The 24,645-nt window shown below is 43.5% G+C and overlaps 1 protein-coding gene and 1 non-coding gene across 13 annotated transcripts in view; one reads left to right on the forward strand and one right to left on the reverse strand.

Moving 5' to 3' along the window:
- The window catches only part of Smoc1 (SPARC related modular calcium binding 1), a 157,033-nt gene extending 142,576 nt beyond the window's left edge, over positions 1-14,457 (reverse strand). For all 12 annotated transcript variants that reach the window (XM_071607925.1, XM_071607924.1, XM_071607922.1 and 9 more), the window contains exon 1: positions 14,089-14,457. In XM_071607925.1, the coding sequence (XP_071464026.1) occupies positions 14,089-14,187 (99 nt within the window). In that variant the 5' untranslated portion in view covers positions 14,188-14,457. The remainder of the gene's footprint in view (positions 1-14,088) is intronic.
- On the forward strand, positions 2,623-2,695 carry Trnav-cac (transfer RNA valine (anticodon CAC)). Its single transcript has one exon. It is a non-coding gene; the product is annotated as a tRNA-Val (tRNA).
- Positions 14,458-24,645: the final 10,188 nt, after the last annotated feature.

A 24,645-nucleotide genomic window follows, 5' to 3' on the forward strand; every position in this document is an offset into this window, starting at 1 on the left:
CCAGCAGCCATGTGCAAGCAGGATTGACCCAACCCCCAGTTCCAGAAAGCCTCTCCCCTCCCCTGCCACAGAGATGGGTCTGAGCAATCCAACTGTCACTCACTTCCTGGTATCTTCCTGACTCAAGGGACTGGCTAGAAGAATGGGCATCTGATCCAATCTCCACCACAAGCCAAGAGCCTAAGTGTTCTGAAACCATCTAGAAGTAAAGACTCTCCTTTTTTCAAGAGAGCTACTGGGAGCCAGTTAGGATGCAAGGAACCCCACCCCCACCCCCACCCCAGTCAGTGGCTGAGAAGAACTGGACTTGGGATCAAGAGACACCACAAAGGCAGACAGAAGGAACTTAAAGGTACTGAGTGACGTCTCTGCTGAGCCACTGAATCAAATCAGTGCTGAAATGACAAAGGACCGCATCCTGGGAGGCTCACAGCACAGACAATTACTTCCTCACATCTCTGGAAGCTGTAAATCCAAGATCAAGGTGCTGGCAGGGCTGGTTTCCTCTGAAGCCTCTCTCCTTCTTAGTTTAAGAAAGGCCACTCTCTGGCTGCCTCTTCACAATGCTCTCATGCCTCTGATGTCCCTCTGTGTCCCAATCGCCTCTTCTTACAAGGATACCAGGCAAACTGGAGTAGCGTCCACTCTAATAGCCTCATTTGAACTTTTTGTTGTTGTTGTTGTTGTACCAGGGATTGAACCCAGAGGCCCTTACCCACTGAGCCACACCCCAGTCCTTTTTGTATTTTATTTAGAGACAGGGGCTTGCTGAATTGCTTAGGGCCTCGCTAAGTTGCTGAGGCTGGCTTTAAACTCGAAATCCTTCTGCCTCAGCCTTCAGAGCTGCCAGGATTACAGGTGTGCACCACCTTGCCCAGCTGAACTTACTTACTTTTTAAAGAGCACTAATTATACTTTTCTAGCTGTTGTTTTCTTTTTCTTTCTTTCATTTTTTTTTTTTGGGGGGGGGGGGCGGGTACTAAAGATGGAACCCAGGGCACTCTATTGCTGAGCTGCTATATCTCCAGCCCTTTGTAATTTTTATTTTGAAACAGGGTCTCACTAAGTTGCTGAGACTGTCCTCAAACTTGTGATCCTCTTGCCTCCATCTCCCAAATCACTGGGGATTATAGGTGTCCACCACCACACCTGGGTTCTTTTTTCTTTTTATAACTGATACATAAAAACAGGGATTGATCATTAGATTAATGGGGTAATGTGATGTTTTGGTACATGTATACACTATGTTAATATCAAACTAATACAAACTTAAAAAAGAAAAGAATTTTAAAAGGCCCTACCTTTAAACACAGCTGCTTTCTGGTTTGGGGGTTGAGGCTTTCATACATGCATATAAGGAGGACAGGATTCAGCCCATAACACCTGCCTCACATCTGTACCTCCTGTTACTTAAGCCAACAAGTCCCCTTTGTTCAAAACACGTTGTTTCCTGTTATATAAATTCCTAGCCAGGCATGGAAGCTGTAATCCCAGCTGCTTGGAAAGCTGAGGCAGGAAGATCACAAGTTCAGAGCCAGCCTCAGCAACTTAGCAAGGCCCTAAGCAATTTAGCGAGACCTTGTCTCTAAATAAAATACAAAAAGGGCTAGTGGTGTGGTTCAGAGATTAAGCACCCCTGGGTTCAAAACCCAATACATTAATAAATTAATTAATTAATCAATTAATTAATTTTCAACTGATATAAACACACCAAAGATCACACAAAGCTGATCTAGTTACACCTTCAAGGCCTCCCAATGGGCACCAGACAAGTAAAACCTCTTATCCCTTCCATCAGAAATGGAGCTGGCTCCCCTCCCAAGTCCACCCACCAAGAACTCAGGGCAGTTTCCCTCTCAAATGGCAATCACATGCAGAGTCAACTGAGAAGGGAGTAATGGCACCAAACCCCCTTCAGTCCCCCTCCACAGCAACCCCAGAAACAAGGAAGATGTTGGTAATGACACACAATAGTTATAAGCCCTTTTCAGGACAAACTGTTACTGCAATTGTTTGAAAATCAGTAAAGTAATGAGTCCAACAATGATCGAGGAGTGCTCACATCACAAAGGTTCTGTGCCTCCTACTGGAAATGCAGACCAACTTCCACAAAATACACTGGCAAAAAGAATGATACATATCAAACCTATATCTAATCAAACCACCATTTTACAAGTACTATAAAGTACTATAAAGGATAGAAGAACATGTTGCAAAATACAATAGGAATGCAAGGAACTATTGCTAATTTTCTTTGGTTGCAATATGGTTTTGTGGGTAGTGTTTTTAATGGACCCTAATCTTTTTTTTTTTTTTTTTTTTTTGTATTAGAGATTGAACCCAGAGGTCCATACCACAGAGCCACATCCAAAGCCATTTTTATGTTTTATTTTAAGGTAGGGTCTCACTAAGTTGGCTAGGGCCTCTCTAAGTTGCTGTGGCTAGCCTTGAACTTGCAATCCTCCTGCCTCAGCCTCCTGAGCGACTGATATTACAGGTGTGTGCCACCAGCTCCTGATCTTTTAAAGATAGGCAGTTACTCCTCAACCTAGAATCACAGTACATACGGATAAATTCATTGCAAATTGAAAATATCCTGAGTCAAAAATGCATTTGCAGGCTGGGGATATAGCTCAGTTGGTAGAGCGTTTGCCTCACATGCACAAGGCCCTGGGTTCACTCCCCAGCACCACCAAAAAAAAAAAAAAAAAATGCATTTGCTACACCTAACCTACCAAACATCATGGCTTAGCAACACAGTACACTATGGTGTTGGTTATTTACCCTGGTGATCAAGTGGCTGACTCAGAGCTGTGGGTCTGAGTCATCACAGCAGAGAATCATACTGCATATTCCAGTCCAAGAAAAGATCAGAATTCAAAATTCAAAGTATGATTTCTACTGCTTATGTATCATTTTTACACCTTTGAAAAATTGTAAGTCAAACCAACATAAATCCAGGACTGTCTATATAGGAAAATATTTGCAGATGATGAGCTACAATGTCAGTTTTGCTTCAAGATAATCTGAGCTAGGGAGATGATAAAGATGGAGGGAATTGGTCATGTGAGGTTCGTTGTTGGAGCAGGTAAGCTTCATGAGGTACATATTCTAGTCCCTCGCTTTTATGTGTGTGTGTGTCTTTGGAAGATTTGGTAATTAAAAAGGTGGGGGGGGGCGCTGGGATTGTGGCTGTGGTAGAGCACTTGCCTAGCACACGTGAGGCACCGGGTTCGATTCTCAGCACCACATAAAATAAATAAATAAAATAAAGAGGTTGTGTCCATTTAACACTAAAAATATTTTTTTAAAATAAGTTTTTCTTAATCTTTGTTTACTTCTGCATTGTTCTGCTGTTGTCACTGCTATCTAGTACAAGGGCACTGTTTGATGTACAATAACATTTTCAAAAACTTTCTTACAATAAATGTAATTAAGTTTCAAAAAAATAAATAAATAAATAAAATAAGTTTTTCTTTAGTGAATGGAAAGGACCCAAAGGTAAAGAAAAGTCTAAATTCTTTGCCAAAGTCCTAATCTTTTCCAGGATAGCCTGTTTACCAAGTAACACTTTTTATATAAATTTCCCCATTTGACTTTACAGAACATGTCCACTTGACACATCCTCTTTTCAAATGTTATTGGGAATTTCTGAAACACAGGATACATACTCTATCTACAAGCTGAATTAAAAAGTTTAGTTCACAGAAAGTTCCATAGAAATTCACAGCAAACATTAACAGATGACCAATGTATAATATATTTATTTGTATTTGTTTCTTATACAACCCGAGCCTTTAAAAATTTATTCACTCTAATTTCTATAACCTTAATAGAGGAAGGCCTTTCTCTGCCTGACGTGAAAGATAAAAACCACAATTACAGATAAGCTACATAGGGATATTTAAAAAATGGTTTTATTTTGGGTACTAGGGATTGAACCCAAGGGGGCTTTATCACTGAATCACATCTCCAGACCTTTTAATTTTTAAAAATTTGAGACAGGTTCTTGCTAAGTTGCTTAGGGCCTTGCTAAGTTGCTGAGGCAAGCCTTAAACTTGCAATTGTCCTACCTCAGCCTCTGAAGTTGCTGGAATGATAGATGTGCGCCACCATGCCTGGCAAGGATGTAGAATTTTAATAGATTAAACTATTATCTTTTTATATGACATAAGAAAGGAATCTTTCAGAAATGACAGAAAAACAGATTAATATCTTCAATATTTAATAAAAATTATACCCCTGTTTTTTTAAATTAGCAAAAACTGTGGGTAAATAATTCACAAAAGAAACGAAACTAATGTAGGCTTGTCGGTTATACTTAGAGGATATCCAATTAAATTTGAATTTCAGATAAATGACAAAAAATTTGGTTTTGGGTCATACTTAAATTAAACATTATTTGTTGTTCATGTATAGTTCAAATTTAGCTGGGCATCTTCAATTTGTATTTACCAACTCTGAAAATCCTAAACTAATGGCTCATAACTTTGAGAAAATAATGAATTGCAAGGCATGGTGGTTCACACCTGCAATCCCAGCAGTTTGTGAGGCTGAGGCAGGAGGATAGCAAGTTCAAAGCCAGCCTCAGCAATTAGTGAGATCCTATCTCAAAATAAAAAATTAAAAGGGCTAGGGATGTAGCTCTGTGGTTAAATGCCCCTGGGTGCAATCCCCAGTGCAAAAATTAAATAAATAAATACATTATCATTTCAGTGCAAGCCTTCTGTGTGTCCCTTCAACATACTCCTTTCCCACCTCGCCCTCACACCCTACATAAACATGAATGGCAGCTTCATATTCATCATTGCCTTTAATTTTCTCATACATTTTTTCAGCTGTTTGCACCCCCAAATAATGTATAGTTTCCACATACTTTCAAACTCTATGTAAATAGTAGTATGATGTCTATACTAGTGCACTTTGCTTTTATCTCTCTTTTAACTATGAAATTGATCCATGATAATGAATGTAGCTTTATATTAGTCATTTTCAGTGTTATGTAGTAGTCTATTATTTGGACATACCACAATTTATTTTCTATTCTGTTGACGAGCATTTAGCATTTAGCTAGTTTCCAGTGTTTCACAACACCAAGGAATACTGCTATGAACGCCCTTGAACATGTCTCCTCATACACATTCAAGTGCATTTCTTAAGGGCATATAACAGAGCAGAATTACAAGGTCAAGAGTGTGTGCAACTTCAACTGTAATTCTACAAAGTGATTGTACTAATTTATATTCCCACCAGAAGCAATAAATTCATTTTTTACAGTTATATCCTGCTGAGATTCATTGAAAACTCTCCTTTAAAGCAGACTGAGTTCAAAGCCTGCTGAAAATGAGCAGGAGGCCTGGCACTAATAGTTACTAAAAGTCAGCCCTAAGTAGCACTAAAATAAAAATAGCCCTTAAAGTCAGCCCAACATAAGCAAAGGCCAACTGTGTCAAATGTAGACTGAATCCTGGGTTTATTCGGGAATCAGGCTGGATTGAGACAGGTTTGAGACGTGTTCTTAATCATGCATATTCCAATCTTTATTATTTTCCTCTAAGATTCAAAGATGTTCATTGTGAACAAAATTGGTTTAATAATTGCTTAAAATGCATCTCATGGGGCCAGGGCTGTGGCTCAGTGGTAGAGCGCTTACCTAGCACACGTGAGGCACTGGGTTCAATCCCTGGCACCACATAAAAATCAAACAAATAAAATAAAGGTATTGTGTCCGTCTACAACTATATATATATATTTTTTTTTTAAAAAAATGCATCTCATAAGAGTTGAATTTCCCCATGATAACCACTAATAGCATGACATAGAATCCACCCATTTCTATACCTAAGCCAACATTTTTTTCTTTTTGCACAAAGGGGACCATATATTCTGGTTTGAATTTTACTTCTTTTTACTGTCCAATATATCTTTATGAGGAAAGAAACCATCTACATTTATTGAAAATTCCATTATTCAATAAACATTTACCAAGCACCTGCTCTTGGGCAGGATGAAGTCTATAAAGAAAATTAAGCCACTTCACCATAAGAGACTCCCACTCTAAAAGAAAGAAATAGCAGATGCAGGTCATAATGAGGGCCCCTGTGTATCTATACATTCTATGAGCCCGTTCTTTACTAGATCTTGAATGAATATAGGAGGCAGAATGATGATCCAAAAAAAATGTCTGTGTTTTAATCCTAAAAAATGCATGTTACATGGCCAGGAGGAATGAAGGTTGTTAATCAGCTAACCTTAACCTAGGGAGATTAGTCTGCATTATCCAAGTGGGACCAGTATAACTACAAGGGTTTTTAAATAAGGAAGGTGGGTGGGGCAGGAGAGATGGATGGCAGCAGGAGACAATCCCAACCAGCCATCACCGGCTTGAAGATGGTAGAGGCTATGAATCAAGGATTACAGGCAGCTTCTAGAAGCTGAAAAAGGTAAGAGAATGGATTTTCCCCTAGAGCCTCAGGAGAGTTTAGCCTTCTTGGTTTTTAGCCCACTGAGACCCACATCTGACTTCCAGAAATGTGAGTTGTTTAAGCCACTCATTTTGTGGTAATTTGTCACTCCAGCAATAGGAAGCTAACACAATGCTCATTAGCCATCCTCTCCAGCACCTTGGGAAGTAGATGCTGTGCTCTCCACTGGACAGATCGGAAAACTGAGGTCCCAAGAGCTTAAACCACTAGCCCAGAATCAGTGGGCTCAGAATGGGCGGGTTCAGACTGAAATTGAGTCTATCTGCAATCACCTCTGTGCTAAGGCTACCCTGGTCAGCTGGAACCCAGGGCAGATGGGGACACACGCTGTCATGGGAGGAGGCCAAGCACAGGAGGCGGAGAGAATTCACCCTGGGGCCTGTCTGAAAGGAGTGGAGGCAGCACTTGAATTTTTTTAAATGATGGGCAGGATTTTGACAGGCAGAAATGGGAATGGTGTGTGGAATAGAGATCAGGATGGAAGTGATTCAGGGCAGATGGAGTTCAGGGCACGTGAAGGTGTCCATCGGAGGTAAAGCTGGGCACACAGTCCATATGGTAGTCACTAGCCACATGTGGCTATAACATTAAATTTAAATTAATTAAGAATTCATGGGCTGGGGTTGTGGCTCAGCGGTAGAGCATTCACCTAGCATGCGAGAGGCACTTGGTTTGATCCTCAGCACCACATAAAGTAAAATAAAGACATTGTGTCCACCTGTAAATAAATAAATAAATAAATATTTTTAAAAATTCAGTTCCTCAGTTATATTTACCATGTTTCAAGTGTTTAATAGCCATGGCTAATTTTGAATAGTTCTGATCCAATTTTCTATCCTTGTGAAAAGTTCCATCGGACAGCGCTAGTGTCTTGTTTTGAGCTGGTCAAGGGCACCGTGTTCCTGAAGGAGTAATGTATTCCTTTCATAATTCTCCCCACCTCATCCCCTTACTTATTACAGCCTTTTGTGTCCTCTCTCCAGGGCTTTGCAGAACTTTTCAAGACGATGCACAATAAACACCCACAAAAAATATTTTAAATGCCCAGCACTGTCCTGGAGATGCTCAGCTCGTCCCAAACATAGACCATTCTGGGAAGTAAGTCCAGTTTTTTCCACTGTCAGTACTTTTAAAAATCAGCCCTTAGAGAGGGCAGGGGATGGGGCTCAGTGGTTAAGCACCCCTCCCTTCAATCCACAGTATCAAAAAAAAAAAAAAAAAACAGCCCTTATAGCAGCTGATAGTGTAACATGGGTTTCAAGGAGGAGGGGCCAAGCTGATCAGAGGTTAGGGTACTTTGTCAGGTTTTAATGCACCACATGACACATTACCTCTGACACATTATCTCACAGCACCTCACTCAGATCTCATCCTCCTAGTGGCAGGACAGACTCCACAAGACACCAAGCTGCCTCCCCTTTTCTGTTTGTAGAGGCTGCCCCCACCCTGGCTCAGAAAAGGGAGGCCGAAATCAACAGAGCAACATCCTGTGAAGTATGCAGAACTTCACACCTAACAAGCCTAGGTGGTAGCCAAAGGTAAGGTTATGTTGTGATCTAGCAATTGATTTCAGAATGATGTCAGATGCAAAGGAAAACCCAATTAGTTGCTAGAATGACCTGTGTTGCTTTGGGCCTTCATGGAAACGGCTGGAAGTGTTCATGGAGATCCAATTCTCTTAGTCCCTCGGTGACTCATGGCCACGCAGTGCACGTACTGTGCACAATGCTAACCCTGTTTGGCAGGCCTCACCGGCTGCTCCGATCAATTTCTCATCAGCAACTCAACCCTTGTCCTCTCCCAAACAGCTCCACAGTGACAAACACAGAAGGGGGTAGGGGGCCCTCTGCAATGACATCCCCCACCACTAGCACCAATGCCAGAACTTGGCTGCCTAAACAATAAATCTCTATGTGGTCTGGGGAGAAAGGGTACCCTGTACCTGCTAAGCAGGGCCATGCACCCCACCCCCAGCTCCTACAAAGAGAGGAGAAGCAAGAAGATGGGAATGAAGATGGGCATTGGAAACAGAAACAGGCCTCCCTGGCCCCCAGCCATTTAGGGGTTCAGACACACAGGGTTGACCCCCTGAGCAAGGGAGGAAGAAGACTACCCACTGGCAGCTCAGCAAACCAGCTGATGTCTATTTATGCCAGGGCCTGAGCCTGCTCTGCGTCTCACTGGCCCAAAACACAATCACTCCCCAGTGAGCTATTTTAGATGGGGCCACATGCACATCTGGAAAGGGAGAAGGGGGAGCAGAAGGAGTCCCTGACTCTGGGAATATTTGTTTATTTGACATCAGGTTCAGAGAATTGAATTAATCGTAATCCTTGGTTCATCACACACTCAACATTGATTTATGCAGGGCCCATTTTGGTACTTAATAAACCATTAGAACTTGAATAATGGACAATATCTTCAAACCCATCCTCTTTCTCCCCTCTAAAGGTCAGGTATCAGCCCTAACTCACACCACTATATGGTTTCCCCAGCAATCTAACGCCCTGGCCTCATCCTAACTTCCCCCTGAGTCAGAGTCTATTATTACTTTGATTTTCCTTTCATATCATTTTATTGTAGCTATATAGCTATTCCTGAATAGTTTTTCTCTAATTGTTGTTATTTATGCAAGTTTATGGAAGATGTCATGCTGCATCTTTGGTACACTTCTTTTATTTGCTACTGTATTCGTTTCCATTTTTACATGTCCCTGTTGTTCACTTGGGCTGAGTGTAACTTTCCACTGTGTAAATTCATCAGTTATTTACCCGCCCTCCCACGGATGGGCATCTGGGCTCTTTCCAGGCTGCAGGAGGACAGTTTCGACAGTTTCTTGGGCGTAGATACCTAGGAGTGCAATTGCTGGGCCATGAGGAATGTGAATATTCAACTTCATGAGATGATGAGCTGATATACTGAAAACTTTTCCAGAAAGTTAGGGCGGGGGGAGTGTCTCATGAAAATCAAAGGGAGATCAGTACTAGAGGAAAGGGACCAGAGGGAGGGAAGAAGAAAGGGAAAATACTGGGAATGATACCAGCCATATTATTTTGTGCATATACAAATACTTAACAAGGAATCCCACCATTTACAACTCTAACGCACAAATAAAAAATTATGGGGAAAAAGGTTTCCATTTTGATTGTATTTCCTAGAGATTCTTAGGTGATTGTTTCCTCTTCATTGCTTATTTGATTGTTTTTTTGGTTTTTGGGTTTATTGTTATTGTTATTGGGGTTTGGGGGTTTTTTGTTTTTGTTTTTGTTTTGTTTTGTTTTTGTCTTTTGTACTGGGGATTGAACCCAGGGGTGCTTAACCACTGAGACACATCTACAGCCCTTTTTTGTATTTTATATAGAGGCAGGTCTTGCTAATTTGCTTACTACCTTGCTAAATTGTTGAGGCTGGCTTTGAACTTGCAATTCTCCCGCCTCAGCCTCAAGCCACTGGAATTAAAGGAATGTGCCACCACCCTGGTGCCTCTTTGATTCTGTTTCTTGAAATTTCATGTCAGCTTTACAAAAATGTTTAAGTCATGTTCTCAGCCTAACACCTGAGCAGCATCTCAGCTAAATCCCTCCACATGGAAAAGAAGAGGGTTTTTTTTTGGTTTTGTTTTGTCGGTTGTTTTTGGGTTTTGTTTCTGTTTTTGTTTGGTATCAGGGACTGAACCCAGAGGTGCTTTACCTTTACCACTGACCTTTCCATTTACCAGCCTTTTCATTTTTTTGTATTCTGGGACAAGTCCTTGCTAAGTTGCTGAGGATCTCGCTTTGTTGCCAAGCTGGCCTCAAACTTGTAATCCTCCTGTCTCAGCCTTCCCGGTTGCTGGGATTATAGGCATGCACCCCTGCACCAGCAAAAGAAGAGTTCTTGATGAGCATAGATAATAGGAAGAGCATCTAACCAGAACAAGGACCCACCCTGGTCCAGACATTGGTTCAGACTAATCCAATGGAAAAGAAAAGTCTAGAAGCTGCTTCACTTTTGGCAAATACATCTTACTCCACACTGAATCCCCTTTTTGTCGTACTTCATGCATGATCCTGTCTTGTTAAATGAAACAACTTGCAAGTCCCTTGAGGACAGAGTAGAGACCTTATTCATCAATATGCTCCTCACATTCTGTCAATATTTATAGAAATGAATTGGACTCTACAGTGACCCTAGCCTGATATTAAGATGTTCATTACAGAAAGATTAGTAGAAGGCCAGACACAGAAGCTGTTCAAAGCTGACAGTGATTAATTCTAACCAAAAATTAGGAGCTGCAGAAAAATTCTTAGGTAGTGATACTGGAGCTGGGTTTGAAGGATGAATCAAGTAATCAAGAGGAAAAGAAAATAAAGAATATGCCTAAAACAATTAAGATTCAGACATCTTGACTTTCTGATTTTCTCCTGTTTCTCAAATTCCCAAAATCTATTTCCTGCCTCTGGTCATGCTAAAACACCAAAAACAGGGAACCTGTGAATCACTGTTAAACGTGCATTGTCTACATTTATTTGTTTGCCCACAAACACCAACAACAGGCACCTGGTCCTGTGCTAAACTCTGGGAATATAAGCATGGACAAGATGGTCTCAGTCCCTGCCCTCACCTGGCTCCCTGTCTTTAAGGGCAGACAGAGGATTAAACAAAGTAGTTGACTCGGTCTGCCCATCAAACAGACTCCATCAGCCTGGGGGAGCCCCTCCCCTTCCCCAAAACATTTTCAGTAAATTATGCAGGATTAAAGAAATAACTGCCTGCATCGTAATTAAAAGAATCCTGCCCAGCATCCCAGGTAGGCAGGCAGTTGCTCAGAGCTGAGAGACCCAAAAATCGGGTGCTTCCTACATAATAACCTCCAATCTGATACTTGATAGCTGCTGGTTTCCAGAGTCAAACAAATGTCAGAATTTTATGAAGGAAGGCAGGAAGCAAATAAGGGGGCAAGGATTGGGGTCTAGGCCTCAGGGGAGCTCAATTAGTGAGCCAGATAAAGTTAAACTGAAAGGGCATGTTCTCAGTTTCCTAGAAAGCCAGCTGGAAAAGATGCCAATCCTTAAGCCTCTGTCACTCAAAAGATTAACAGAAGAGACCTAGGGGTGCCCAAAGGGAATTCTGCAACAAGCCAGATGTTTCTGCTCTTCTATGACGCCACCGATCTCAACCAGAGCCACACTTGTGGGGCCACCAAGAAGCCGGAGTCTTCTGGAATAGGCTGAAGTTCAAACGTAAGCCTTTATCAATACAGACACTTAAAAACATTGTTAACACTTTCTCTGCAGAATTTCCTAATGCCTCTGGGTTCAGAATTTTCTCACTGAGCCCTCTGTCCCTTTAACAGGAATGGCATCTCTGGTTGGATGAAAACTCCTTGCAGCTTCTGGATGGTGTGGAAAGCATACAACCTTTAAATCCATATGAGCTGGGCTTTGGCTCCCAGCGGCACATTTATGCACCATGAGTAGTTCAAGCACTGGTTAGTCTCCATGAGTCTAGCTTCCTCTTCTGCAAAATGGCATGAAAAACACCCACCTTCTCATTTGTTCTCAGGATCAGAAATCATGTGAAGTGCCGAGCCCAAAAGTTCATAAAACTCATAGATCGTAGTACCTATTGTTGCCTATAGTGCAACAAGATAACCATATAGTAAAGATGCCAGTTTTCTCTTGGAATTTTCTAACCATTAAGTGTACATGTTCCTCTGTGCACATGGGCGTGTGTGTTTAAGAGAAAGAATGGGAAAAGAGAACAAGGAAAAGAGCTGTTCCTACTGTGTTCCATCACTTCTAGCAAATTAATAAGCTAAAGAAGTTGGAGGGAAACCTTAACCAAAATCTCTGCTTTCTCCCCAAAGTCCCTAGCTTTCCCCTAAATGTTGCTTCCTCCAATTTCAGGAGGCAGGGAAGGAGAGCCATATGGCTTGAGACGTTAGACATGCCCAGCAGCAAATGAGCCCCCCACCATTTGTCTGAGGGCCTCTCTCCTTTCGACCCTCCTGTGGGCGGGCATCCAGATTTCAGTCGGGGTGCTCTGGTCTGCATCTCTGTCTTGACTGTTCCTAATTATTGGAAGGAACGCTGTGGATCGCCTGACCTCAGAGTTTAAAGAGCTTCAAGTCCTAATATCAAACCAAGCAGCTTCATTTAAAAGGCATCCTCATCTGCATCCATAAAAGTCACTCCCAGAGCCCTGACTTGCCCCAGCTTTGGGAATGCCTGCTGTCGAGGATTTATGACACGCCCTGGATCTAATCTGCCGCACTTTAACTGCTGCTGTTGCACATCTGGTCATAAAAGCAAGGGCCAGCCCAACACGGGGACAAACACTTTTCTTTCCTAAGTGGCTGCAAATCTGATCTCACAGTGATAGCTGGGCTCAGATGTAATCGGCCAGCATATGGGCAGTCATTAAGGCTTGTCGGGCTTTGCAAAGCTTTCCCTCCACACACGACAGCTATAAAGATGATTCTCATATAGGAAAAGCTATGAATAAAGAAGCTGCAATGTGAACAGGTGGTAATGGGACTAGTCATCCGGGAAACAGGGCTGAAGACTATCCAGGAAAGGCCACAAGTTGGCTAAGGAGCCAATCTTGTTTTCACAAAGATCCTGAGCTACCTTCACGGCTGGGACTCCCAGCTGCACTGGGAGGTAAGCGGCTATCCCAAAAGGCAACTGCCTTGACCAAAACCGATGCTTGGCGAGAGATTGCCTGGATTGTTTGGCCAAACGAACCACTAGGTGGTTTAATAGTACATTTCTTACGGCAGTGAAATTCTTTATTAGACCAATTGGAGGGGGTGGGGAGAGCAATAATCTAGACCAGAAATGAACACAAAGCTGTCGGTTCCAGGAGATTTTACAATGCCCTGGACAGCCTGTCCTGTGCACAGAATTGGCACGTTTCGTGTCGTTCAGAAACTCCAATCGGACCAAGGTTCAACAAGTAATTCAACCTCTGGGCGCTGAAACCAGGGGAAGAGACCCTTGAACACCGCGCAGCTCTTCGCAACCTCTCCACAGCCCCCCACCCCTGCCCCTCCTCCAGGGCTGTGCCGGCAGGAGAGAGCATTAAAATTATCTGCTGTGGGTTTTATGAGCAGCGATCGCTTTTTAAAACAACAACAACACAAGGTCCTTGTGTGGCTAGCGGGTAACCTAAAACTCTCCAGGCAGAGCTGCCCCCCGCCGCCTGCCAAGAACGCCAGCGCGCCTGGACTGGCGCAGTGTGAGACCACAAGGAAGCCCTACTCGAGCCGTGAGCGAGCTTCCCTCGGACACAGGAGGCGCCTGTAAGGGTTCTGGCGCAAAATGCCATAGAAGAGACTAGGAAAGAAAACCCACCAGTGACAGTCCGCAGGGTGTGTGTGGGGGGGGGGTCTGTGTTGCCAGAAATGGGTGGAGGAACGGGAGAAAATTTTATTCTTGCAACTTCGCCAAGAAGCCCGCCCCGGGACTGGGATAGTAGAGGGGGAGCGGGGCGGGGGGGGGGGGGGGGGGGGACAAGGTCTGACACCTCCCTCCCTTCCCCTTCCTCCCGCCCCAGGGATGAGCGGCAAAACGACCTCCTCTCCCTCCGCAGGTGGGCTCGCGGCTCGGGGCGCACTTACCCTGGGGCCCGTGGTGCGGTGACCGCGAGCTGGGGACAGCTGCACCAACACTAGCAGCAAATGGGGCGTAAGCAGGCGGACGCAGCGCGCGGGCAGCATGGTGCCAGCTGGGCCGGGCAGCCGGTAGCGGGCAGGGGTCGTGGGCTGGGCGGGGCACACCCCGCGCCTGCCTTCCTACGCTTGGCGCCCTCGCGGCGGCGGCGGCGGAGAGCAGGCAGCGGGCCTGCGGCGGGGTCTGGCGGAGGCTGCAGCCAGAGGACACTGTCGGTCATGAACAGCGAAGGCGGGGAGCTGGAGCGCGAGCGTGTGCTCGACGCGCGGCTCACGCGGCGCTCGGCCCGGCCACGGCTGCCTGAGCAGGTTGGATGCCTGAGCCCGGGCCATGGGAATTCCCGTTATAAACCCCGGGGAGGAGCGGGGCGGGGCCCGGCGGGCCTGACTGACGCGCCGAGAAGCCTGTAGCGACCGACCCTCTGGCAGGTGAAAGCCAATGGGAGAGGGGCAAGAGGGGCGGCTCGTGGTCAACCCCCCCACTGAGGAGCGACACTCCTATGCTCCGCCCGAGTGGACTCCAGGAGAGACTGGGATAAAGAGTAACTTTCTCTTGGCTCTTCCGCCTGCCGAAACCTAAGAGAGCTTCAGCAGCCTTAAACCCACCAAGAATACTCACCTGGCTAATAATGAAGCCTTAGGCATTGTAGAGCTCTTAGCTCAAGTGCTTGAATTCTCACAACAGCCAGAAGAAGGAATTAGGAAAAATACTCTTAGTCCCATTTTTCAGATGACAATGCTATCGCACAAAGGCGCTGAGAAATCTGTTCCTCCGATGAAACAACACCCAGGGCACAGAGAAATCACCAGGTGACACTCAAGGGAGGACTGTGACCTGCACTGGAGTGAGGCGTGGGAGCATTCATTTCTTTCAGAGTTCTCTGAGGGTGACACCTGAGTTCCACAGCAGCTGCTGGGGAGAAGTCTCGAGGGGACAAGGTGAGGTAGCACCTGTTAGGGAGAGTTCCTGTACGTATGGTCATGAGCACCTGTAATCCTGTGGTTCCAGTGACCCTGGATTGGAACGTAGGTGTCCTGGCTATCCGCTTTGAACTGGAAGGCCATGGGACAGTTTCTCTGTGGCCTCACAATCTTGGAAAAAGTGGTCAAAAGGGCCTGGGCCCATTTGATGAAGAAGAAAAGGCAGTCTGAGGATGCAGAGATCCCACAGATGGATCAGAGGAAGGACAGAGATCTCCCGGGTGCCCGCTTGGAGAGGACAGCTCAGCAAAGGGTCCTGCCAGATGTTCAAGGACTCTGCCCAGGGCCAGGGTCCCACAGGGCTGTATCACACCAGCTCCTCAATAGCACAAGGTGGTCTGCTGCACTCACCCCAAGAAAACCAAGATTATCGTATCTGGAACATATAACCTTCAGTGCTTTATTTCCCCCATATGGGACACTGGCTGCATGGGGAAGGATTCTTTTCTCAAAGCAGATTGTAAAACCCTTTCTCCTCCTCCTCCTCCTCCCCACCCCCCACCCATCTCTGGCTGGCCTAGTTGTCCTGAAAAGATTAGCTCTGCTCCCTTAGGGCTTCTCTCCTGGATTATATGAATAAACCTATCAACTCCTGCTTTGTCCACACCCTATGCTGGCCTGTGCAGCAAACCTGACCATGCTACCCCCACTTTAGAAGCCTTTGCCTCTCTCCATTGTCCTCAGACAAAAAAGCCCAGACTGAGTGTTGAAACAAGAACAAAGTATTTGTGGTTGTCCAGACAAATGAAGCACACCTCTAAAAGAACTGTTACCTTCTCCTACTGGGAATTAGTGCAGTGTTCCCACAGGCTCTTGAGAGCTGGACAGCCTGGATTAAATCCTGGGTCTGCCACCTAGTGGTATAACCTTGAAGAAGACTTGACTTGTCTGAGGTCCAGTTTTCCCCTCTGTAAAATGGGGATAAAAATAATATCCACACCCAAGAATTGTTGCCAGAATTAAAGTAGATGGAGTCTCTAAAACTCTTCTGTGGTTAAATTAGAAACATTACCCTCTGGCAGTTGAAGAGAATAGAAGAAACGCCTCATCTCATTTATTCTCAAATTTTGTGAAATAGATAGGCTAGACCTTCCCACTTTACAGGTAGACAATAGACACTCCATGAGCTTGTGACTTGCCTGGTCTCCTTTGGCTGGAAAATGACAGAGCTTAGTTTCAAGGCCAGATTTTTTGGAGTCTAATTCTGCCTTTGTCCCATGAGGACTATAACCTCCAGTCTCCAATGCCATAAAGTTAGACATTGCCCAGGGGCTCTTTGGAAATTTCTTCAGTAGCCTACAGGTCAATAGATTTGTGAGCTTCGCTGAGTTTCAGGGGAAGAGGGTATAAACAGCCAGGGTCAGGCCTTCCTGGAAACAGCCCTTGTGATCTGGCATCCTGGGAATTTGCCCAGCTGGACTTGTGACACTTGTCCAGACTGTGCTTCATGCAGCACTTGCCACAGTTTCCGTGTGCCCTAAGTGTTCATCCACCAGGGACCCGACAGGACGGGCATGTTACCATGAGGCTCAGCCTGGCTGGGTTTTCCTAACCCTACCTGGCCACAAGCAACCGTCAAGTTTGTCAACTTCTTTCTGTTTGGGGAATTATTGAGAAATCTGTTGGAGTAAGTAAATATGCTTGAGATGCCCCCCCCCCCCCAGTATCTGGCAATGCAAAGTGCCCAGGGAAAAAGCATTGCAATAGTCCTTTCCATCCCTAACACCAAATGCTACTTTCCAGCCAGAAAACTTATTTCCAAGTGGTCATTGGTCCAAAACTCTACATTATTCTGGATTTCAACCATGTAGTTTAGTTTAAAATATGAGCAGCCACTTTCCAGTTACTTTGCTTAGCAAGTATTTTCTCTCCCCCTAGTTGGCATGCAGGGCCTGTCATAAGCATGGACACCATTCAAGTGTTGCATTTTCTTTCTCCAGACTCCTCCCAAGCCCAGAGAAGGTTAGAAATTCCAGAGAACTCCTAGTCCCAAACTGTATCTCTCTGCCAGGTTCAATCTTCTGATCCAAGCAAAAAAGTGAAATTGACAAGTTCCTTCTTCCCCTGGAGGTCAGGTTTATGATATAAATCCAAAAATAAATCTAGCTCTCCTGGCAACTGGTCTGTCCAGTTTCAGCCGTATTCCTTGTCCTGTGGGACTTTTATTTGCAAGGGGATATTCAGTAGAAGAAAAACAATACTTTATCTCATATACTAAGGTCTGAGGGCCTCAAATAATTAGTCCTAGTGAGGAACAGCAGTTTCAAATGTATCTGGTTTTCTGTGTAGTTCAGAGGAACCTTGCTTTGTCTCATTCGGAATAGCACCTTTCTGCTTATTTTAACAAGCACTTTGGTGCATCTTCTGTGCCTGGCACAATGCTCATTGTTTTGAGGAGTCTTTGGATGTACATCCTGCCTTTTGAGAGGCTTCCATCTAACAGAGAACAGACAGATACCAGGAGACCATAACTAAGAGTGAGGCCTGCACAGTGTGTGGGAACTCAGTGAGGACCCACCACAGACCTAAAGGGCAGGAAGGTCTCATGAAAATGAAAGATCCTGAATGAGGCTCTGGAGCAAAGTGCTTCTCCAGTGTAAATATACCCTGATTTATGTTTGCTTCACTTGTTACAACAGCTCCCAACAGAGAGAGGTGAGCTATGTCTAAGGTCCAGGACTCTAGTCAAAAACACGCCTGAGCTCTGGAGCTTGGGACACCAAGAATCCTAAATTCTCCTTCTAAATTATGACTAACTTCCTGTAACCTTGGTATTCAGCTGGAAAAGATATTATTATGCAAAGGAGGCTTACCCACTGTTGTTAACCTCACCCAATCCACTCCTTCAATTTTAAATCTACATAACAAAAATGATTAGCATGCCAAACAATTTAGAAGCTTCTCTCTTTTGTACACAAACTCCTTTTAAAGTATAGAACAGCTTCCTCTCACTCAGATTCCTTCCTCTCAGATTCCTGTCCTAATACCAGGTGGTCCAAGATGGCTGCTTGAGCCACAGGCAATCACACCTGTTTTCCAGTGAACGAGAAAATATGAACATGCCCCTCTTTTTAAGGACACTTCTTAGAAGTCAGATTGCATTTTATTTTTTTGCTAGAACTTAGCTATAAGACTATATCTACCAGCAAAAGGACCTAAAAATGTAATTTGTTAAATTTACTTATGTTACATCCCACCCAGCTCCTTGTTTTTTGTTTGTTTGTTGGGGGGTTGTTTTGTTGTTTTTGAGACAGGGTCTCACTAAGTTGCCCAGGCTGGCCTGAACCTTAAGATCCTCCTGAGTCAGTCTCACAAGCTGCTGGGACTACAGGCACGTACCACCACACCAGGCTAAAAATGTTCCCTTAACTGGAGGTGACCACATGTGTCTAGCAAAGAAGGTTTAGGTTGCTGAGGAAGGATAAAACACGGGGACACAGTCTGTAGGAAAAGCCATCATCTTTGATACCTTCAGCTGCCAAACTTTTGGTTCTACAGTGTGACTCCCCTTTGTTTGCAGGTCAGCCTCCCTTGTATTCAGAAATAAGAAGAAGCTGGGCACACTCCTCTAATCCCAGGGACTGGGGAGGTTGGGGCAGGACAATCACAAATTCAAGATCATTCTGGGCAATTTGGCAAAATTCTTGTCAAATTTTTAAAAAAAGAAAAATTATTGTAGATTGTGTCCTCCCAAAATTCATATGTTGAAACCCTACCCCTAACCCCTCCTTGTGACAGAATTAAGAATTAGGTGTTGGGCCTTTGGGAGGTGGTTAGGGTTAGTTGAGGTCATGACGGTGGAGCCCTTATGTGTGTGGGGGAGGGGGTTGGTGCTCTTTATAAGTCACAAGAGCTTGCTTCTCTTTGCTCTCCACTATGTGAGGATACAAAGAGAAATCAGCAGTCTGCCCAACCATGCTGGCCCCTTGGTCTTGGCCTTCCAGGCTCCAGAGCTGTGAGAAATAAATTAATGCTGTTAATAAACCACCTAGTCCACATTACAGCAGCCTGAGCTGACAAAAAACAATGGCCTAGGGCTGGACACCCAGATTCTTGATTCTACAAAATTAACTCACTCTTTCTCTCTCTTAGGCACATTCAGATAGGAGGAACTGAAAACATTCGGGATGAAGCTCAAGCCATGTAGCTCCACGGCAGCAAGGGATCAACCCCTAAAGAGGCCAGTGACTGATTATGGGCACTGGAAATAATGCACACCTTCGTGAAAATATTATTGGCAATTGTCTACATTCTTCTATTTCCTTCCCTCCCCTTTCCACGCACAGAGGACTTTCTCTTTTTACCTACTTTCCTGTGATCTGGTTTCAAAATTAACAATAATAATAATAGAAGCAACTCTGAGGGTTTCACAGACCTTCAATGTAAAGACCTAACACACACCTTGCATTTACTCTGTAAGGTAGATACTCTTTTTTTTTTAATATTTAGTTAGTTAGTTAGTTTTTGGCGGACACAACATCTTTGTTGGTATGTGGTGCTGAGGATAGAACCCGAGCCGCACCCATGCCAGGCGAGCGAGCACGCTACCTCTTGAGCCACACCCCCAGCCCAAGGTAGATACTTTATTTCTCCCATTGTACCCTGAGGATGAGATTTGGGAAGGTTAAATAACTCCATAAATGAGTAGCCATAAATGAGTAGCATAATCAGAACTTGAACCCAGCTCCCCTGATACTACTAAGAGCTAAATGGTTTGGTCAACACTTTCCCCACATGACCATAGCCTCAGGCCAAATTTAAGAGATTGTATTACTGGTCCCATTACACAGATGAGGAATTGAGGCTTAACCCCAGAGATTCACCTCACCAAGGGTGGTCCTTAAATTTTGCATACTCATCCAGGGTTTTGACATTCTCTTAAACCTGTCATCCTAATGGCCAAGAGCACATGCTGTATTTGCACATGCTGTTGTGTTGATTTATTATTTATTTTGTTTGCATTACTAAAGGTTAACTCCTATTTCCATGTGTATCAGTTTTCCTCATTCGCCTGCTTTGTCTTTCTTTGCCTGCTTTATTGGCCTGTATTGTTTACACAGGAACCCATTAGGTAAGGAGCCTTTCCGTGTCTTCAGGCCCATAACCACCTCCAGTTTGAGGTGTTCCAGAGAGTTTAGTGCTCCAGATAAAGCATCAATACAAGGGCTTCATTCAGTCAGGGATTTTATACTCCACTGCCAATTATCACCATTTGGTCCTACTCCATTGGTACAGAATCAAACCAGGCAATTGAAGAAATATTATAGCATCCCTACTATGTGCTTCACTAGGCTCTGGGTATGCAGTGTGAACAGAGATAGAAGGTAATGAAAAACCAGCCTCTACCTCAGAGCAAAGCCTGTCCAAGGAAGGGACATTACCTTTGTCCTTGGAAAGACCCACAGAACACTCCTAGGCACATTCCCACCCTGCTAAGTGGTTTATCTACAAATAACAGGAGAGATCTGCTGCACCAGGTGTCCCTGACTCAGTCAGGCTAGGTGGAGACCCATAGTAACCCCCTAGCAGCCACCAATCAGCATGAGACAGGGAAATACCTGGGATGCCAGATGACCCTCCCAGTAGTTTATGGTGGTTGATAACGTGTTGGGAAACCATGTAGTTCAGCACGTACACCCCTCGTGGCTTAAACCAATCAGTTCAAATAAATCCCCCTCTTTTACTGACCAATCACCCCTCCCCAACTTGTTCCCACCAGTGAATGTGCTAATCATGTTTTAGAGTTGTTATTTGATTTTCCCGTGGTGTGTGATGATTTGCTAAGAGATGCTATGATGTATGTGGGGGTCCCTGCCTTCTCCAAAGAATGTATAAAACTGCTGGAAACCCTGGGCTCGGGGCCTCTCAGCGTCCCCAGTTGCTGTGTGTGTGCACGCGGAGGACCGAGCTAGCTCACAATAAACACCTCTTTGCTGTTTACATCGATCTTGGTCTCTGGTGGTCTTTTGGGGGTCCCGAATTCGAGCATAACAGTAACTGACCTCAAGGAGCTTACAGTCTGGTGGGAAGATGGGCTTTCGGCAACTAATTGCCAATAATTAATTCACTGATGACAAGTGTCCACATTACTACAGAGGGGAACAGGGTGTTTGGGGAGTTTATTTTAAAAGGGACCTAACCCCGTCTGCAGGATCAGTAACAAGCTACCTGAGGAAGTGGTATTTAAATTGAGATCTGTAGACTGTCTGGTTTAATCTGGACCAAGTGTGAGGGGAAGAACATTCTGGACATAGCAAACACCAGGAGCAGAGGTCCTGAAGTGAGAGAGAACATGGAACTGCGTTGGTGGTTGGTGACTAACTAGATTACTCTTAGCCTTTTCACCATGAGTAGCCCATGAAGAACAGTTACCAGCATTTACCATCTAACAGACTCATCTGTAAGTGGATAGAAGTAGGAACTTTGTTAGAAATATTAAAAAAAAAAAAGTATTATCAGTCCAAAATTTTATTTCAGATTTTCCTAGTTTTAAAGATAAAACTTGTCTTCATCCATTTACAATTGATTTCCAGTAAATTTTGCACAAAAATCCCAAAGAGTTAAAAAGAATATTGTCATATATCTTTTTTGCAAAATAAGAAGGTTTTAAGCCCTTGTACTAGAACACTGTGTGATTGAAATCATCTTCCTGAGTAACTACTCAGATAAAAATACTATGTTTCCTTTTTATCTATAAAAACATTTTTCTAGCTAGGCACAGTGGCATATGCCTATAATCCCAGCTGTGGCAGAAGGATCAAAATTTCAAGGCCAGCCTCAGCAATTTAGGGAAGCCCTAAGCAACTTAGCAAGAGCCTATCTCAAAAAGACAGGAGATATCACTCAGTAGTTAAGCACCCCTGGGTTCAATCCCCAGTACCAAAAAAAACATACTTCTAAATCATTCTTTTTTATGGGTATATTCCACATCTTTATTATGGTGGAAGGTACATGTCTACATGTATTTGAATAAAAAAAGACAACTGTACACTTAAAGAGTTATTTATAATATATAAATTCTACCTCAGTAAACCTGAATTTTTTCTTTTTTTTTTTTTTTACTTTTTTCTCCTTCCCATTTCTTCCTCCCACCCCTGTTCCCTTCCCTCTACTCTAACTGATCTTTCTACTATATACTTATATTTTTTTTTAGTTTAGTGTCTTGTGGGTATACATGATGGTGAAATTCACTGTAGTATATTCATATATGTCTAAATCATTAATTCTTGACTTTCAGAAAATCATAGCCAGGCAAGGTAGTGCAAGCCATTTGGGAGGCTGAGGCAGGAGGGTCTGCGCCAGTTCAAAGCCAGCTCAGCAACTTAACAAGGCACTTAGCAACTCAGAGAGACCCTATCTATAATAAAATTTAAAAAAATAAAAAAAGGACTGGGCTCAGTGGTTAAGTGTCCCTGTGTTCAATTCCCAGTATAAAAAAAAAAAAAAAGAAAAAGAAAAAAAGAAAGAAAGAAAATCATCTAGGATATTGTCATCTGAGGAATCAAAAGATAAGATATATCTTACATAATCAATTTAATCATTATTTGCCTAGATTCTGCTGCCTCTTTGAATTAATCTTCTCCTCTAAAATTTTCTTCTCTTTGCTCTAACAGGCAGAAAATAAGAAATCCAGATTTCTCAAATCTTTTCAATGAAAGCCAGTCTTATTTTATATGTTCCTAAAGATAATGAATGATTTCTAAATGATAAAATCACTAAATTGTTATATAGACATGGAGGAAAAATCATAAAGTATTCATAATGTGTCTTATAAAAGCATCTAATATCACAATTAAAAGTGTCTTCTGCTATCTTTTTAAAAATTAGTAAATTTAAAAATTACTAATTTAAAAATTAGTAAATTTACCTGGGATGCCAGATGACCCTCCCAGTAGTTTATGGTGGTTGATAACGTGTTGGGAAACCATGTAGTTCAACATGTACACCCTCTTGGCTTAAACCAATCAGTTCAAATAAATCCCCCTCTTGTACTGACAAATCACCCCTCCCCAACTTGTTCCCACCAGTGAATGTGCTAATCATGTTTTAGAGTTGTGGTGCATGCCTGTGATCCCAACAACTCAGGAAGCTGAGGCAAAGGATTGCAAGTTCAAAGCCAGCCTCAGCAATGAGGCCCTGTCTCTAAATCAAATTTTTTAAAAATTGCAGGGGGAAGCTGGAGATTGTCTCAATGGTTAAGCACCCCTAGGTTCGTTCAATCTGTGGTACAAAAAAAAAATAGTAAATTTATAGCTATATTTTGAAAGATGCCTAAGAAAAAAATGAATGTCAAGCAAAATTGATTTTTTAAAAAAAAACTGAGGATTGATTCCAGGGATATTTTGCCACTGAGCTACATCTCAAGATTTTTTTTTAGTTTTTACTTTAAGACAGGGCCTCACTAAGTTGCTGATGAAGCTGATCCCAAACTTGTGGTCCTCCTGCCTCAGCCTTCTGAGTCCCAGGGGTTACAGGCATGCAACACCACACCCAGTTTCCAGCAATATTGAGTCTTACAAAAGTCAGAAGTGCTTTAAAAATCAACTGAGGCCAGGCTCAATGGACCACGCCACTGTAATCTCAGCAGCTTGGAAGGCTGAGACAGAAAGATCAAGAATTCAAAGCCAGGGGCTGGGGATGTGGCTCAAGCGGTAGCGCGCTCGCCTGGCATGCGTGCGGCCCAGGTTCAATCTTCAGCACCACATACAAACAAAGATGTTGTGTCTGCCGAAAACAAAAATAAATAAATATTAAAAAAAAAAAAAAAAGAATTCAAAGCCAGCCTCAACAATGGTGAGGTGCTAAGCACCTCAGGGAGACCCTGTCTCTAAATAAAATACAAAAAAATAGGGCTTGGGATGTGGCTCAGTGGTTGAGTGCCCTCAGTTCAATCCTTGGTACTAAAAAAAAAAAAAAAAAAAAAATCAACTAAAATTGGGTCAGTGGAGACCCCAACAGTATTAACACAACTAGCTAAAAGGATTGGGAAAAGCAGTGCCATAGATATGACCTGAAGGAGACACTTCCTGCCTTCCTCATATCTCCTCAGAACAGAAATTCTCTAGCAACTTCCTAACCTCGCATACCTTCCTCTCTCTGCCTGAAGCCTCCTCTGGCCCAGGCACCTGTTCAGGTAACAACCCCAGGAGCAGCCCTCAAACAATGGGGAACTGGAATTAATAAACAAATTCCCACTTTCTCACCATTCCACCAGGCAATTCTTGTTTTGTTTTATTTATTTATTTATTTATTTATTTATTTATTTATTTATTTGGTACCAGAGACTGAACCCAGGGACACTTAACCACTGAGCCACATCCCTAGCCCTTTGTATTTTAATTAGAGACAGAGTCTCACTGAGTTTGCTTAGTGCCTCACTAAGTTGCTGAGGCTGGCTTTCAACTTGTGATCCTCCTGCCCTAGCCTCCCCAGCCACTGGAATTACAGGTGTGTGCCACCACACCTGGCTCTACCAGGCAATTCTGAGTGTATTTACCCATTTTCTTAGTAGATGTGCATCAGGAC

The sequence above is a fragment of the Marmota flaviventris genome, chromosome 2 (assembly GCF_047511675.1).
Source record: "Marmota flaviventris isolate mMarFla1 chromosome 2, mMarFla1.hap1, whole genome shotgun sequence".
In the NCBI taxonomy this organism is placed as follows: domain Eukaryota; kingdom Metazoa; phylum Chordata; class Mammalia; order Rodentia; family Sciuridae; genus Marmota; species Marmota flaviventris.